The 17,890-nt window shown below is 47.8% G+C and overlaps 2 protein-coding genes across 2 annotated transcripts; one reads left to right on the top strand and one right to left on the bottom strand.

The window, feature by feature from the left end:
* Positions 1-258: 258 nt before the first annotated feature.
* On the bottom strand, positions 259-4,591 carry LOC112884129 (cation/H(+) antiporter 20-like). Its single transcript, XM_025949469.1, has 3 exons — positions 4,252-4,591; positions 1,075-2,094; positions 259-981 (listed from the first exon to the last, which is right to left on the bottom strand). The coding sequence occupies exons 1-3, from the start codon at positions 4,441-4,443 to the stop codon at positions 820-822; spliced, it is 1,374 nt and encodes a 457-aa protein (XP_025805254.1). The 5' UTR covers positions 4,444-4,591; the 3' UTR covers positions 259-819.
* A 2,644-nt stretch (positions 4,592-7,235) lies between these two features.
* On the top strand, positions 7,236-9,964 carry LOC112886369 (cytochrome P450 94B3-like). Its single transcript, XM_025952261.1, has one exon. It carries the CDS (start codon positions 8,147-8,149, stop codon positions 9,716-9,718), a length of 1,572 nt encoding a protein of 523 aa, XP_025808046.1. The 5' UTR covers positions 7,236-8,146; the 3' UTR covers positions 9,719-9,964.
* Positions 9,965-17,890: the final 7,926 nt, after the last annotated feature.

Genomic DNA, 17,890 nt, shown 5'->3' with positions numbered 1-17,890 from the left:
TTCCTAGTGCTATGGTTGCTTGGAAAATGTCCATAGAATTTCTTACTTTCCTCTACCATTGGAGGATTTTTTGATTTTTTTTTTTTGGAAATGACAAGCATGGTTCTAACATGAGAGAGAGAAATGTGAGATGTTATGGAGGCTGTAGGTCGCTGCAATGCATGTGGACGCTATGTTATCTAAACCAGCTTCAAATGAGCTCAAGGACCAAAGCCATGGTTTTGAAGTTCAGAAGCTATAATAAGACTTTGGCAATAATTACTCAAGAGCCAAAAAATATGACTTATTTGAAAAGAAAAATTGTTTACATACTACAATAGATACACAATGCTAGTAAAATCTTAAATCACATTAAGCTAAACCTTCTCCATGGATCTCTGTAGGGTGCAAATTGGTGACCCTTAGGTGTACACCCTCTTTAGTTCAAATATAATATTTATGCTATTTCTCCAAAATGGTGTCCTATTTTAGAAAATTAGCACAGATATTTGAACTAAAGAGTGTTAAAAATGCACCTAAAGGTCACTAATTTGCACCCTAACATCTTTGTTTGGATCTCCGGATTCATAGCCTGCTGTCTGGGGAGCTAGAAACTTGAGAGATTTGACATGAACCAAGTGAGGCAGTGAGGTTTATCTCCTGCGGTTATAGCAAACACACATAGTACTAATGTTCCACACGACAACAGTTATTAAGTTCGGATATTACACATATGCAACCCTGCCCCTGAACAGCGATCGGTCAGCATACTAATATAGCAATATACTATGCATATACAGCAAAGAGCGATCACTCTGAATTTCTCGCGGCTTGAGGTAGCTAAGCCGGGCAGGCGTCGCCGCCCTTGAGCTCGGTCCCGTCGCTCTCCGGTGTGGTCGCCGTCGGCGTGCTGCGGTACAGAGCAGTCATGAACGGCGTCGCGAGCACCGTCGTTGTCAGCGCCATGATCACGAAGATGGCGAACGTTGCGTCATCCAGCACCTGCACCCACATACGCCCATACCAGGTATGTTAAGCAAACGCACGTTCATGACTGAGTGCCAACCGCCACACTTGCATGTATTTGTGACAGACCTTCCTCTCCTTGCCGATGTTGAGCACGATGAGCTCGACGAGCCCCTTGGCGCTCATGGCCACGCCGAGCGTGGCGGCCTCGCGCCTGGCCATGCCGGTCCAGGCGGCCACCGCGAACGTGCCGCCGAACTTCCCCAGGAAGGCCACGGCCACGACAAGCGCGACCATGCCCCAGGCGGCGGCGCCGCGGACGGTGTCGATGTCGGTGTGCAGCCCGCTGGTGGCGAAGTAGAGCGGCAGCATCAGCCCGGACACCAGCGGCGCCACCTTCTCGCCCGCGCGCTCCGCGAGGCCGCCCTCCCGCGGCACGGACAGCCCGAACACGAACGCGCCGAACACGGGATGCACGCCGATGGCGTCGGTCGCCGCGCCAGCCAGCAGGGCGCACGCCACAACGGCGCCCGAGGAGGCCAGCGCCGCGCCGCGGTCGGGGCCCGCGCGGCGCGCCAGGCGCGCCATCAGCGGGCGGAGCGCGCACAGCATGAACGCCACGAAGGCTGACCCCGAGGCGAGGATGTAGACAGGCGCGAGCGGGGAGCCCCTGGCCCCGCCTCCGCCGCCGGAGACGGCGACCGCGAGCGCGAGGAGCGCCCACGCGAAGACGTCGTTCACCGCGGCGGCGGCCATGGCGGTCTCGCCGAGCGGCGCGCCGAGGAGGCCGAGCTCCTTGAGGATGCAGGCGAGCACGGGCAGCGCCGTCACCGACAGCGCGGCGCCGACGAACACGCAGAGCGTGAGGAACGCGGCGTGGGCTGAGGCTGGGACGGCGAGCCTCAGCAGCGCCGCGAGGCCCGGCGCGCTGAGGAACGGCGGCACGATGCCCGCCACGGCGACCGCCACGCTGCGCGGCCCCGCGCGGCGCACGGCGCGGAAGTCGAGCTCGAGGCCGACCAGGAAGAGGAAGAGCAGCAGGCCGAGGCCCGACACGGTGTCCAGCGCCGCGGCGCTCCACTCCGGGAAGATGGTGCGGCGGAAGGCGCCCCACCGGCCCAGCGCCGACGGCCCCAGCAAGATGCCACCCTGAATATTAGGAAGCAAACACACCGATCATATTTTATAAGCGGAGCACACGCTAGTACACTCCCCATGTTTTGTTGCCACCTGCATAGCTAGTAGCTCGTGCTGGTGATCGTTTAATTTAGAGTAAATTGTATCCAGAATACAACAACCAGGCACCTACGTGTAAATTGATCCGAGAACTTGTAATCTGGTTAATCCGATATACGAACTTGACACTTTGATATGTATACGGTCCAAATCCCACAACATCACGTATTCGTGGCCTGTGAGGTAGCTAGGTCAGTCGTTGCAACCTGGCTCTACTAGGTCTATTTCTATAGCTTAGTGTCTTGCTTAGCTGCACATACATGCCCCCATCCAAATGATACCTACACTTATTCCTTCAGTTAATGTATCCATTTAATTAATTTCTGGAAGAAAGTTAGCACAGTTGGAGCATTAGTTTGTAGTGTTTCATGTTCACTGTTTTCCTGACTCATGTAAGATATGTTATCTAATGCAGATATTCATGACGATTACTTTAGTGTGGAGATACATTATGAAGGATTTTTCTTGTACAATTTTGGGAGAAATATAATTGATCGATGCTTGTACAAACCTTTTAGATTAAATTGCGAGCTGAGCGTGTGTGCGGATTTGTTTTTTAGATTGATGTGGATTCAGTTGTGAGCCACACATAGCACCTGCGATGAGCTGAGGCAACCCCAGCACGATGAGCTGAGCCGTTCCCCTTGCTATCTCATGCCCACTGTAGGCAAATACGTGACTTGGTGAGATTTGAACCGTAGACGCACTAAAGTGTCAAGTTCGCCTATCCGATGAAGCATATTACAAGTTCATGGACCAATTTGCACGCACGTGCCTATTTGTTGTATTCCGGATGCAATTTACTCTTTAATTTATTCCAGCTAGCTAGTTCAGAAAATTAAGTGCATGTTTGGTTCTCCAGGACTAAACTTTAGCACCATCATATCGGATATTTGGATACCAATTATAAGTATTAAATATAGTATAATTAAAAAATCAATTGCATAAATGGATGCTGATTCGCGAGACAAATCCATTAAGCCTAATTAGTTTATGATTTAATCATATTATGCTACAGTAAATATGTACTAATGATGGATTAATTAGGCTTAATAGATTCGTCTTGTGAATTGCACCAACTTAAGCAATTATTATAGATAGCTCATTTTTAATCTTTCTATTTGGTATCAAATATCTGACATGACTCGGACTAAAAATTAGTCCCTGATCCAAACACACCCTAAAGCTAGCAGGGCGACTGGTGGCATCACGGGCGCTAAAATCGTCCAAATATGTTTTCCAAAAAAATGGTCCAAATATTTAGCCTAATTTTTTTTAGAAAACATAACTCAAAAATAGTCATGCTAAATTTGTACTTAAAATCTTTCCATGCTAAAAATAATTAAGAGCTGGGTTAGATTGTGAAAAGACATTTAGACCACGTGCCATGCACACTTGACCTGAGTGGCCAACGTAACTGTGCAAGTTCAAGGTGGGGTTCAACACGATGCTAACAGGAGTTGGTTGTTGACATGACCTGACTTGCACACACCGTTGTCTAGAAAATGCTAGCTGACTTGTTCTGGTTTAGGACGCGAATGCACCTCACCACATCAGATCGATATCTCCCTTATATATGGTCAACACGAGAGCATACTAGATGGAGGAAAACAAAAGCATACCCTCCTCTACCTGTGAATGGTTAGAGATGTGACCTTGTGGTTCATCACTGGTTAGCTTTGTGGGCCATCGTTTTCTGAAGATCTGGTGATCAGAATATTTGTGGGTGTGGAAATGATCATGTACTTTTGGTCACATCATGCTAAACTGTATAGCTACAATTTTGCCTCGTGTAACAGTTAATATAATCGGCAGCACTCTTCCTTGATTCGTTGGCAGATCTCTTGCTCGATTCGTTTTGAAAATAATTCTAGTGGTTATATTTGTAGATGTGTGAGATAGATTTAGGTTGTGTGCGCATTTATTTGTCACTTCGTAGTGGAAGAAATAATCACCAGGGTCGTGAGATTTATTATTAGGTTCCAATAATCTTGGTAGCCAATTATCTAGCTCGATCGGCACCTCCAAAGAATAACATCACGCGTAGATGAAAACAATTAATATATATACCAGGATCTCGGCGACGACTTTCGGCTGGCGCAGCGGCCTGAGCGCGAGCGCGAGGCCGTGCGTGACCGCGAGCACGACGGCGATCTGCACGGCGAGCAGCGGCAGCGCGAAGTCCAGAGGGTTCTCGCCCTGCCACACCCCGTCCGACGCCATCTTCACGGCCGCCGGGGACGACGAGCTCGCCGGCGCCATTGCGTTATCCGCTGATCGGATGACCGCCGTTCACGCAACAGCAGCTACCACCTCTCGATCGGATGTGTTTGTGTGTGGCTGCAGCAAGCCAATGTCTCGAGCCGCCGCTGCTGCTGTTACTGCTACCAGCAGTGCATGCATGATGCTGGGCAGGCCGGGCCGGGGGTTCCGGATTTATAGGCGTGGGATGCGACCTGGCTGGGAGGCTGGTGCACCTGATGATACGTTGGTGCTCGACTCGGTGGTCACCCTATCTACTTCTCCATCATTTGGGGAGAGGAGGGTTATTAGAGAGATTTGGACGGACATGATGGGGGAGAAATGTGGATACGCGTGATCTTCTGCGCCTTGCAGCTCGGTGGGCAATCGAGGGTAATAGTATGCACAGGCTTCCTACTCCAGCTTTTTGTCATGGATCATTCTCTCGTCATAATATTCACCTCGCATTTTTTTAGAAACGGATAGGTTTCCGACCTCTGCAACCACGTACAGTCAACTCTAACAGCAATCTCTGCTCCATAAAGCTGATCACAAATAATAATTATCGTGCTATCACTTCATCTTCATTCTTAAATATAATACGTTAGGACAACCTAATTTCACGGTTCTAGAGTATATACAAAGATGGAAATTTTGCCATAGGACAACCTGACTTTATGACTTTTGCTGGAATAAAAAAATGTTAATATTGCTGCAGGTCACAATAATAATGTCCTGCAGCAATTCAAATATATGCATAGTTTATTTTTCATCAAATGATTATGCAAATTAGATCGAAGCAGCCTTGAGCAAAATATGAGAAATGAATGAATGGTGGGGTATCTGAAAGGAGAAACAGTGAAATAATTTCAACAATGAAGATTGATTGGCATGTATGTTTTACAGGCCTCTTTTTTTTCAGACATGTTGTAATTCTAGTAGGTATAGTTATTGTTTTCTTTTGTATTCTTGTTCCTATACGAGCTAGGAAGCTCTTGTAACCTTCAACATATTGATATTGAGGTAGCTCTCCTGTCCTTTCTTTAAAAAGGAAATGAAGAACAAAGATGGATCACACCACACGTTACCTTTTTTTTCTTTTACTAAACATAATACAGATGCAAACACTTAGCAAAGGGAGCACTAAATTACCTAGACAGAACTGTCTCAAAATTAAAGTGCTTTGACGTTATGTTGAACAAACCAAATCTTAATTTTGGATATTATTACACTTGAATATGTCTACACATATCAAAGCTGTGTGGATACAATTTGATGTGTTTCTTAAAATTTGCTAGAATTTGATATATTCTACACTACTACAGAACCGATGATCGTTGCAGGCCCATATCCCTATTGGGAGGAAAGAACCGAGAAGGATTAGGGTTCAGGGTTGGGGAACTAGATGCCACCCTGTTCCACCTTTCATCCCCGTTCTCCTCACTGACAATTATAGTTGTGCAATTTACAGTTTGCCTGCAATGATAGGCATGCTGCAGCGCGTTGATTTAGGATAACGATTCTTTTCTTGGATTCAATAAGTGAGGATAAATTATTAATAAATAACCAGATTACATATGTGATGCTTCTGGTTCACATTAATGTGTATTACACTGCAAATAACCAGATTTTCATTTTTCCATCTTTGACTGACTGCATGGAACTACTTCTCAGACCATTAAGAACCTTATCTCTCTAATTAAGAGCAAGACACACGTAACCACATAAATTGCAGCCACAAACTGATACATGCATATACATCGCAGATATATGCATGGCATAATGTTCACACAAATCATGGATGCACGACCTATCAGATAGCTGAAGAAGTCAAGAAACCTTTTGACATACTGTTCATACATAGAGGCAAGGTTAGCATGGATGCTGGAGAAGCATCCTACACCGGCCCCCACTAACTAATGCTGCAGGTTGCTTGGTGAGTGGTAGCCCTACCAAAGTAGCTTTCAGCAGCAAACAACGCGCGCCACGCAGGTAGCATCTCATGTGGTAGTAACTCGGCTGGCTCTCTCAAACGTTCCAGAACCCTAGCTAACCCTTCACCCAGCTTATGGTCGATACAATCTGAATGTTACAAGTCAATCCCCGCACGTCGGTTGATCTTTTATTTCGAGACAAATTAAATAAAACTTATCCTATCCATGAATTGATCCCTTTTCTCTCTCCGCCGTCGGTTAATTAGTCACTGCTGGAAAAGGAGACGCAGCAGGATATCGCATATCTGTGCCGTCGACATGACCGGGGAAGACGATGATGATTGATGAGGCCACTGGTTGGAACAGCCTGATTCGCGCGGCTGCTTAGTGCGCTCAGCCTGCAACTCCCTGACCCATTAGGGTTTTGTTTAATGTTGCTATTGGATAGAGAGGGAACCAGGAAGGATTAAAGTACTTCCAGGAATCTATCACTTTGATTGTTAATTGGAAATACGCATGATGAGTAGAAAGGGTTGCAGCACTGATCATGCTACGGTCAGATGTGCTGTGTGAGAGGGGTTTGGTGGTCTGACCTGTCACTGCTGGATTGGACAGTCTACTTGGTGTAGTCTGCCACCTCAATCCGACTTGTCAATTAACCAGTGGGTACAGGAAATGGATGTGGATTTAGGGAATTGCTACTCTTCTTCCTTAACTCGTCATCTTTTTTTTTTGCTTAAATGAAACAAAAATAGGGCGATTGAGATTAATTATTGGGCACTACAGAATTACTGAACTCATGCTCATTTTAAAATTATCTGCCATAGTAATTTATTTATGTAATATGACACATCCAAAATTGCTGGTGATGATGGTACGAGAAGCACATACTATTCTTGGAGCTCTTTCCCATGATTCAATATTGATAGGTGTAGGCCGCTCCGGGATGCAAAAAGTGAAAACCACCAAATTTTATAAATACAAGTAATATTTGACTAGATCAATTGAAAAGGTAAAATTCAGCAAAAATAACTTGGTATAGGCGTATAGCACGATGACATGAGTGATCGCTTATCAAAAGAAAATCAGTGATGGTGACATTTCTTCAAATCCATTATGGTTCCCCGGCCCAGTGCGCCAGCCCGCTTCCTTCCCTTCTAACACTCAGGCCCAAAGCCTCCCAGCCCACCAGTTTTCGCTTGCCGTCGTGCCCACGCGATTCTGATGACTCGGTTTTTGATGCCCAGCTTCCGTGGAAAAAAATTCCGTCCGCTGCAGCCTGCAGCTGCTTCCCTCTCAGGAATCATCAGATCAGATCAGATTCCTCGGCGCTGTTGAAGAGGAAGCAAAGTGGCCGGTGGCCCACGAGCTTCCCCTGCTTCTGCTCCTGGCCAACTAGGCAACTAGGCCTGAGACCGGTGACACCGAGCTTGAGCAGAGCTTGTAAAGGTCTCTCTACCCTCCGGACCTCACCTGATCCAGCACCGCAAGCTGCTAGTCTCCGCACAGTCAAGCCTAGAACAGCGTGCGGGTCGGGTGCCAAGCAAAGCAAAGGCTTTTCTCCTTCCAGATCCAGCCGACTAGTGGTACCTCCAGCGCATCACCTGTCACCACATGAAGAAATCAGCAAACGCGAAATTTCCTTGACCAACATTATGCAAGAAAAATGTGGAGGCTATGGACTTTTGCACCTCCGAAGCATCGATCGAATTGGCTGCATACATGAGCAATCCATACGTGACTGACTTGACTTCCCGGGTTGAAGACGGATCGAGAACCTCTGCGCAACAATGGAGGCCATCCACCTCGCCTACGTGCTCGTCTTCGTCCTCCTCGCCGTCTTCTTCGTCCTCCGCCTCCGGCGCCGCGGGGCCTCTCCGGCCAGGCAGCCAGCGAGGGCGACGACGGCCCACTGCCCGTACCCGAACCCGGTCCTGGGCAACACCCTCGACTTCATCCGCAACCGCCGCCGCTTCTTCGACTGGTACGCGGACCTGCTCCGCGCGGCGCCCTCCGGCGCCATCGAGGCGTGGGGGCCCTTAGGCTCGGGCCGCGCCGTGACCGCCGCGAGCCCGGCCGACGTCGACCACCTCCTGCGCGCGGGATTCGCGGGCTACGTTAAAGGCGCGCGCTTCCGCGAGGCCACCGCAGACCTCATCGGCGACGGGCTCTTCGCCGCCGACGGCCGGCTCTGGAGCCTGCAGCGGAAGCTGGCGTCGCACGCCTTCTCGTCCCGCTCGCTCCGCCGCTTCGCCGACGGCGTCCTCGCGGTCCACCTGCGGCGCGGGCTCCTGCCGTCCCTGGACGCCGCCGCCGCGGCGGGGCGGGCCGTCGACCTGCAGGCCGCGCTGCGCCGGTTCGGGTTCGGCACCATCTGCCACGTCGCGTTTGGCATCGAGGTTGCGGACGGGGACGGCGACCCGAGGCAGGAGGCGCTCTTCGCGGCGTTCGACGCCGCCCTCGAGATCTCTTTCCGCCGCGCGCTCACGCCGGCCACGTGGGTGCGGCGCCTCACGAAGCTCCTCGATGTCGGCAGGTCGCGGCGGCTCAGGGAGGCCGTCGGCCTCATCGACGGGTACGCCATGTCCGTCGTCGAGTCGAAGGAGGCGCGCCGGAGGAGCGGCGGCCTTGACGACGGGGACGCCGACCTGCTGTCGCGGTTCATGGCGGCCATGGACGGGGAGGACGGCGGCGAGCTCGGCGCCATGTTCCCCACGCCGGCGGCCAAGCGCCGGTTCCTGCGGGACGTGGTGGTCACCTTCGTCCTCGCCGGGAAGGACACGACGTCGTCGGCGCTGACCTGGTTCTTCTGGCTCCTCGCAGCGAACCCGCGCTGCGAGCGGCGCGCCCGCGAGGAGGCCACGACGGACAGCGGCGGCGGCGTGAAGGGGATGCACTACCTGCACGCCGCCATCACCGAGGCGATGCGGCTGTACCCGCCGGTGCCGTTCAACGGGCGGGTCGCGGCGCGCGATGACGAGCTGCCGAGCGGCGCGACGGTGCGCGCGGGGTGGCACGCGAACTACTCGGCGTACGCGATGGGGCGGATGAGGGCGCTGTGGGGCAAGGATTGCATGGAGTTCGTGCCGGAGCGGTGGCTCGGCGACGGCGGCGAGTTCGTGCCCGCCGACGCGGCGCGGTACCCGGTGTTCCACGCCGGCCCGCGGGTGTGCCTCGGGAAGGAGATGGCGTACGTGCAGATGAAGACGGTCGCGGCGGCCGTGCTCCGGAGGTTTAGGGTGGAAGTGGTGGCGCCGGTGGCCAGCATGGAGGCTCCGCCGGCCTACGAGATGACGGCGACGATGAAGATGAAGGACGGGCTGTGGGTGCGGCTCTGCAGGCGGGAAGAGCCAGCTGAGTGACGAGAGGAGACTTTGACTGCAAGTCAGCTCAGGACACAACACAAGGACCCGGACACCCGGTTCTCGTTGGATGACATACTCCAGCAATTATATATAATCCCTCCCTCCGTTCCCACGCACAAATTTCGCTTCATTAGCACAATACTTTAACCGAAAATTACTCCACTAATGTTGTACTTATATTGTAAAAGTTATAACCATATGTATTTCTATATATGAATATAATAATACTATTTTTGTTTCAAATTTTTGCCAGCATGCTATAATTTTTTTATTTTAACTTTTTTTGCTCGCCCTGACCCTCTTGTCTCCGATGTCTCCTGCTATTTGATCCCCGACCACCATTGTGCTAAGTTGGTACCGTATCTTTGTCAAGACCGTTGTAAAATCGTTGTAGGATTTTTGTCGTCTGATGTCTCTAATCCATGACGACTATTGTGGTAACCTATCTCCCGAGTATTTCTAGCAATCTTCCTTTTTTCCAATAAACTGATAATATGGAAAAATAAATATACTCCAGCAGTTTTCCAAAATATCTTCCTTTTTCCAATAATTATTAAGCTATCCCAATATTTCACCTCCAACTCCCTTCCCCTCAAATGAAGGGAGGATTTTGGCTCTCCTAATATGTTAGTTGTATCGGAATGAGATTATTAAGGACTGTAAAAATATATCTTCTAATAATCTATGAAAGTGGTATTAGAATATTCTAATACTATCTTATTATTAGGAGATATTTATTAGAAAACTGTTGGAGATGCTGTAGGACCTTTGCCAAGTCCTTGCCGCTCTGAATGAAGAGCGTGTAGTTGGAGGCTTCTTTGATGTAAAGTCGTCGGACGGACCGGCGAGTGAGAGAGTGAGCGAGCACTCTGCGGTTTGGGTTCCTCCATCGTCCGATTGAGCTATTGACTTTGCTTTTCGTACGACAGAGGAGCCTTATGTCATCATTTACCCTGTGCTTTTGTACACGTATGTGCTGGGAAATAAAAGTCATTTACCCTCCATGGAAAGCCGTGATTGTAGTCTCTGGTGAGCTTGTTAAAGACTTGCCCTGGCTTAGTTAGGGGGAGACTCTCAGCGATTCAGATTTTCACGGCCATGAGAGCTATTCCTAAAAAAACGGCCATGAGAGCTCTCCGAAATCAACTAGATAAACTTAAGACATTGACGGCCTTCTTTTTTATTTGGTCAGGAAGTACCGATCGATCAGTACCAGAGAGCAGAGAGAGACAGGGCTGAATTCCTCCGTCCACACATGCTAACCTCTCCTAAGCCCACCACCAGAGGGACCGGGCCCTTGATCACATTCTCAAAAAAAAGCTGGAGATGCGGGGTTTGTGAGAGGGGTGGTGCCTCACATCTTTCAAGGGGGGCTTACGCATCTACAATATGCGGATGATGCGGTTATTCTTATGGATTGTGAGGATGCAACCATCAGAGATATGAAATTTCTGTTGTATTGCTTCGAGTGGATGTCGGGGCTTAAGATCAACTATTATAAAAGCGAGGTGGTGGTCTTTGGGGTCAGCGATGAAGAGCAATGGAGAATTGCTAACATGCTGAATTGTAAAGTTAGGGTGCTCCCAATGAAATATTTGGGATTCCCCATCAGCAATATAAGTCTTGGGGTCAGCTCTTCTTCTGAAATGGTGGGAAAAATGAGAAACAAATTGCAACCCTGGAAGGGCAAGCATCTATCTTACAGGGGAAGGCCGGTGCTAACAAGCTCGTCCCTTAGCAGCATACCTACTTACATGTGTTGGAATATTTAGATCTAATAGTGCAAAGGTCCACTATGTAAATCCAAATAATTCCAATAAAAATTTTAAAGCCCCATTAGTGCAAAGGTGCATGGCAACAATTTAGTCCCACCTTGCTAGTGGAGGTGGAGGAAATCCAACTTAAATAGTTGGATGCTCTCCATACTCTTGCAAGTGTGGGGGAGACAAAGAAGGAAAAACACGCGCGCGCTCGCTCACCTCACCGGGCTAAGGGCGCGCGCACGCGACGTGCGCGTGAATGATCCGCCAAAAATCCGATCCAATCCTTGCAAGAACGCAGCTTCCTTTTGCAGATTTGTTTCGTCGGCATGCACCGGCATTCGGGAGAGTAGATCTCCAGAACCTCGTCCTCAGCGATCCTGCACCGGGAGAGGGCGAATAAGGTTTTTGGAAAGCGCTATGCGCGACTGCTCGAACGCTTCCACATCGCCGTCCTCTATGTCCTCGTCGCCACGGCTCGTCTTCCTCCTCGTCAGTGGGGCACGACTCGGCGTCGTCAAGCGCACAGAGGTGCTGATCGTCGCCGTCATCTTCTTTACTCGGTTATTCCAGTCAGCCTAGAGACGTACGGTTTTCTGTCCCTAACTACGTCTTTCATACCTAGTATGATCTGGTTAGGGTTGATCTTGCTGCTACAATATTTTATCTTGAATCGCTTGATCAGCATGTTTACATATGTTCGTTTTCTGTACGCACTTTTCGTCATGGTCATATTTTATCTTCGGATTAATTTAAAACTGAAACTCTTATTTATTCCATCAATTCAAAAACCTTATTATCATGGCTGGATTTGTTGATGCTCTGAGGTCCGAGAAGTTCTCTGGCGAGCACTTTAAGAGATGGCAAATGAGAGTGATACTGTGGCTCTCTGCCATGAACGTGCTGTGGGTGTCTAAGGGCAAACCTAAGGGGTCTCTTACCCCTGAGCAGGAGAAGGCCTTTACCGAGGCCAACACTTTTTTTGTGAGCGCTGTGATCGGTACACTTATAGATCGTCTACAGGATGTGTACCTTCATCATACAGATGCTAAAAAGTTGTGGGACGCCCTGGAGGCCGACTCTGGTGACATAGATGTTGACGCTGAGCTGTACATCATGGAGCAATACCATAACTACAAGATGACCGATGGGAAATCTGTAGTCGAGCAGGCTCATGAGATATAGTGTGTGGCCAAGGAGCTTGAGCACCTCAAGATCAACCTACCCGATAAGTTTATGGCTGGTGGCATCACTGCCAAGTGGCCTCCTTCATGGAGGGATTTCACCACTACTCTCAAACACAAGAGGATGGAGATATCAGTGTCTGATCTGATAGTATCTCTTGATGTTGAGGAAAAAGCTCGGGTCAAGGATGGACGATCTAAGGCTGCTGAGGGCCAGACTAGTGCCAACATGGTGCAGAAGTCTCACAGCAAAGGCAAGGGCAAGGGAAAAAAGACCAAGCCGCAGCCTACCACTACTTTCAAGAAGAAGAAGTTCAAGGAAGGTTAAGGCTGTTTTGTGTGTGGATCTACCGATCATTGGGCGAAGAAGTGCCCACACCGTAAAGGAAGGAAGCCTTCACCTAGGCAGAAAACTACGAACACGGTCACCATGACTGGAGTGGAAACCAGTGGGTATAATTCTTTACCTTCGGTTTTTTTCTGTATTTCAATCTACTAGTTGGTGGCTTGATACTGGTGCAAATATTCATGTGTGTTCTGATGCTACCTTATTTTTTTCTTACCAGACCACTCGAGATTCTACAGTGATCATGGTCAATGGGTCGCATGCTACTATTCGTGGTGTTGGCACAGTCGATCTGAAACTTACTTTGAAAAAGATCATGCAGCTGAAGAACGTGCAGCATGTCCCTAGCATGTCCCTACTATCGGCAAGAATCTAGTTAGCGGCTCCCTTTTGTGTAGGGATAGTTTTAAACTAGTGATTGAGTCCAATAAATTTGTCGTATCTAAGTGTGGACAATTTATCGGTAAAGGCTATGAGTGCGGAGTCTTGTTTCATTTTTCAGTTTCAGATTATTGTAATAAGTACATGAACTTAATTTCTGATGGTATAAATGAGAGTGATGCATCCGTTTGGCACTCGCGTTTATGTCATCTGAATTTTGGCTCTATGTTTCGACTTTCCACCATGAGTTTAATTCTGAATTTTTCCATAATCAAAGGTTCTAAGTGCCATAGTTGTGTTCAATCTAAGCAACCTCGAAACATCACAAGGTGGCAGAGAAGAGACATTTGGCACCTGTAGAACTCGTCCATTCAGATATCTGTGAGATGAATGGCGTGTTAATAGAAGGTGGAAAAAGATACTTCATGACCTTGATTGACGATGCAACTAGATTTTGCTATGTGTACTTGTTGAAAATGAAAGATGAGGCTCTTAACTGCTTTAAAATCTATAAGGCTGAAGTAGAAATCCAACTTGAGAAAAAGATCAAACGACTTAGGTCCGATCGAGGAGGTGAATATTTCTTTAACAATTTTGACTTATTCTGTGCGGAACATGGCATTATACATGAGAGGACGCCTCACTATTCACCCGAATCAAACGGGGTTGCCGAAAGGAAGAATCACACGTTGTCTGACTTGGTTAACGCCATGTTAGACACCGCTGGATTATCTAAGGTATGGTGGGGGGAGGCAGTATTGACTACATATCATGTCCTGAATAGAGTTCCCATGAAGAATAAGGAAAAGACTCCTTACGAGGAGTGGATTGAGAGAAGACCTTCACTCTCTTAATTGCGCACATAGGGTTGTTTGACCAAGGTTAATGTGCCACTCAACAAGAAGCGCAAGTTGGGACCTAAAACTGTGGATTGTATCTTTTTAGGTTATGCACATCATAGCATTGCTTATAGATTTCTAGTAGTTAAATCTGAGGTGCCTGATATGCATGTAAATTCACTGCTTGAGTCTCGTGATGCTACTTTTTTTGAGAATATTTTTCCTATGAAAGACTCGCATGTTATATCTTCATTACCTCTGAATGAAACAGTGAATACAACTTCTAAATCTGTTGAATTTTCTAAGCATGATGAACACACACTTAAATCAAATCATGAGGAGATTCACAGTGGTGCTCCTAGGAGGAGCAAGAGGCAAAAGACTGCAAAGTTTTTTGTGATGATTTCACTGTTTATCTCATAGATGATTCTCCTAAAACAATCACTGAGGCATTCTCATCTCCTGATGCGGATGATTGGAAAGAAACTGTCCGTAGCGAGATGGACTCCATTCTCTCCAATGGAACTTAGGAGCTGGTCGAAAGGCCGTATGGTAGCAAACCTGTGGGTTGCAAGTGGGTGTTCAAGAAGAAGCTTAAGCTTGATGGTACTATTAACAAGTATAAGGCTCGTCTTGTGGCTAAGGGTTACACCCAGAAAGAAGGCGTGACTGCCTCGCATGGTCTTCTCATCCATTAGATGGATGTTAAGACAGCTTTCCTCAATGGAGAGCTAGAAGAGGAAATCTATATGACACAGCCTGATGGTTTTGTAGTAGATGGTTATGAGGACAAGGTGTGCAAGTTGTATAAATCTTTGTATGGCCTGAAGCAAGCACCTAAGCAATGGCATGAGAAATTCAACTCGACACTCATATCAGCAGGCTTTAGTGTCAATGAGGCTGATCGATGTGTGTATTACCTATGGTGGGGGCCAAGGAGTTATATTGTGTTTGTACGTCGATGACATACTGATCTTTGGCACTAGTCTTAATGTAATCAACGAGGTGAAGATATTCTTGCGTTAAATCTTTGATATGAAAGATCTTGGTGAGGCTGATATTATTCTCAACATCAAGCTAATCAAGGGAGAAAATGGGATTACTCTTTCGCAATCCCATTATATGGAGAAAATGTTGAATCGGTTTGACTATAAGGATAGCAAATCTAGTCCAACTCCCTATGATCCAAGCTTGACCCTTCGAAAGAACAGAAGAATTGGCAGAGACCAATTGAGATATTCACAGATGATTGGCTCACTCATGTATCTTGCGAGTGCAACGAGGCCTGACATCTCTTTTACTGTTAGCAAGTTGAGCCGGTTTACTAGTAATCCGGGAGATGATCATTGGCGTGCGCTTGAGCACGTAATGCACTACTTGGTGGGTACTATGGAATACGGGATTCACTATTCCGGTTTTCCTGCAGTACTGGAAGGATACAGTGATGTTAATTGGATATCGAATCGAGATGAGCTGTATGCCACTAGTGGATACGTTTTCACTCTTGGCGGTGTTGCTGTTTCATGAAGATCATGCAAACAGACAATACTGACGAGATCTACTATGAAGGCAGAACTCACAGCACTAGATACAGCTACAGTGAAAGCCGATTGGCTTCGTGAGCTCTTGATGGACTTGTCTATTGTCTAGAAACTATTGCCGACAATAATGATGAATTGTGACAATCAAACGGTGATTGCCAAAGTAGACAGTTCGAAGAATAATATGAAGTCTTCAAGACATATCAAGAGACGGTTAAAATCAGTCAGAAAAATGAGAAACTCCGGAGTTATCATTGTGGGTTATGTCCACACTGAGAAAAATATGGCTGATCCATTCACCAAGGGGCTGTCACGCAATGTGATAGACAATGCATCCAAGGAGATTGGTTTGAGACCCGTATAAGCTATTCCCTAGTGGTAACTCAACCTATATGTTCGGAGATCCCGTGAATTAGGATCTGAAAAGAACAAGCTAGAGGTTAGCATGAGAATAACTTTTAATACTCACTCGAGAAGGATGCAATACTCTCGATTACTGCATGGCAGGTTGGCATTGGCCTTAATGTATTCTGTTGGGTTTAATTAGCAAAGACGTTATCCTGCAGAACGTTCTTGAAAGAATACACCTATGTGAGCCCGACTATTGGACGGTCGCAGTATGTGAGATTCGGGTGATCTCTATTAAGCTCATGAAGAGACCAGGGAGTACGACCTATATGCTCCAACCGCGAAGTAGCCTACTTGAGGTTAAGTATCAGTTTGACTGTAAGTGAAACTCATTTGCACAAAACTTGCAATTCAAGGCTTAGTCCATTGTTCAAGTTGTAAAGGAGTGTAACTTGCTGTTCTAAATGGAAGTTCAATTTAGCAGTCTCCATTGAAACACTGGTATATCAAACAACAGTGGGTTGAGGCAAAATCATAATGAGACTTTGAGATCTGGTGGGGGATTGATGGAATATTTGGGCCCAATAGTGCAAAGGCCCACCATGTAAATCAAAATAATTCCAATAAAAATCTCAAAGGCCCATTAGTGCAAAAGTGTATGGCAACAATTTAGTCCCACCTTGCTAGTGGAGGTGGAGGAAATCCAACTTAAATAGTTGGATGCTCTCAATGCTCTTACAAGTGTGGGTGAGAGGAAGAAGGAAGACCACACGCGCGCGCTCGCTCGCCTCGCCGAGCCGGGCTAAGGGCGCGCGCACGCAAAGTGCGCGTGAATGGTCCGCCAAAAATCCGGTCCAATCTTTGCGGGAACGCAGCTTCCTTTTGCAGATTTGTTTTGCCACTTCGAATCTGTTACGGATATCACGCGTGAAATTTTGGGACTGGTAACCGACTTGGTTTTTGAGATGCCAAAAACCCTAGCGGTTCCTTCCAATAAATACGCACGGGTGCCGGATACAGAATAGATGGAATGCACAACGCGCCTCACGCCTCACCCTGCCTGCTGCGCCGCCGCGTATGCTACTTCATCCCGTTTGTCGGTGTGCACCGGCGATCGGGAGAGCAGGTCTCCAGAACCTCGTCCTCAGCGATCCTGCACTGGGAGAGGGCGAATAAGGTTTTTGGGAAGCGCTCTGCACGATTGCTCGAACGCTTCCACATCGCCGTCCTCTACGTCCTTGTCGCCACGGCTCGTCTTCCTCCTCGTCAGTGGGGCGTGACTCGGCGTCGTCAAGCGCGCGGAGGTGCTAATCGTCGCCGTCATCTTCTTTACCCGGTTATTCCGGTCAGCCTAGAGACGTACGGTTTTCTATCCCTAACTACGTCTTTCATACCTAGTATGATCTGGTTAGGGTTGATCTTGCTGCTGCAATATTTTATCTTGAATCGCTTGATCAGCATGTTTACATATATTTGTTTTCTGTATGCACTTTTCGTCATGGTCATATTTTATCTTCAGATTAATTTAAAACTGAAACTCTTATTTATTCCATCAATATGATGGGGATGTTTCTACTTCATGAGAGCACACACCAGCAAATGGATTCCATCAGATCCAAATTCTTTTGGAGGGGAGGTGAGAACAAGTTCAGATATCATATGACAAAATGGGAGAATATGTGCATCCCCAAGGACTTCGGGGGTTTGGGAATAATTAACACGAGAACAATGAATGAAGCTTTCATGGCCAAGTGGGTGGGGAAGATATAC

This window comes from Panicum hallii, chromosome 3 (genome assembly GCF_002211085.1).
Source record: "Panicum hallii strain FIL2 chromosome 3, PHallii_v3.1, whole genome shotgun sequence".
Taxonomy (NCBI): Eukaryota; Viridiplantae; Streptophyta; class Magnoliopsida; order Poales; family Poaceae; genus Panicum; species Panicum hallii.
Note: the sequence above shows the minus strand (reverse complement) of the source record. Positions and strands in the feature narration are given on the sequence as shown.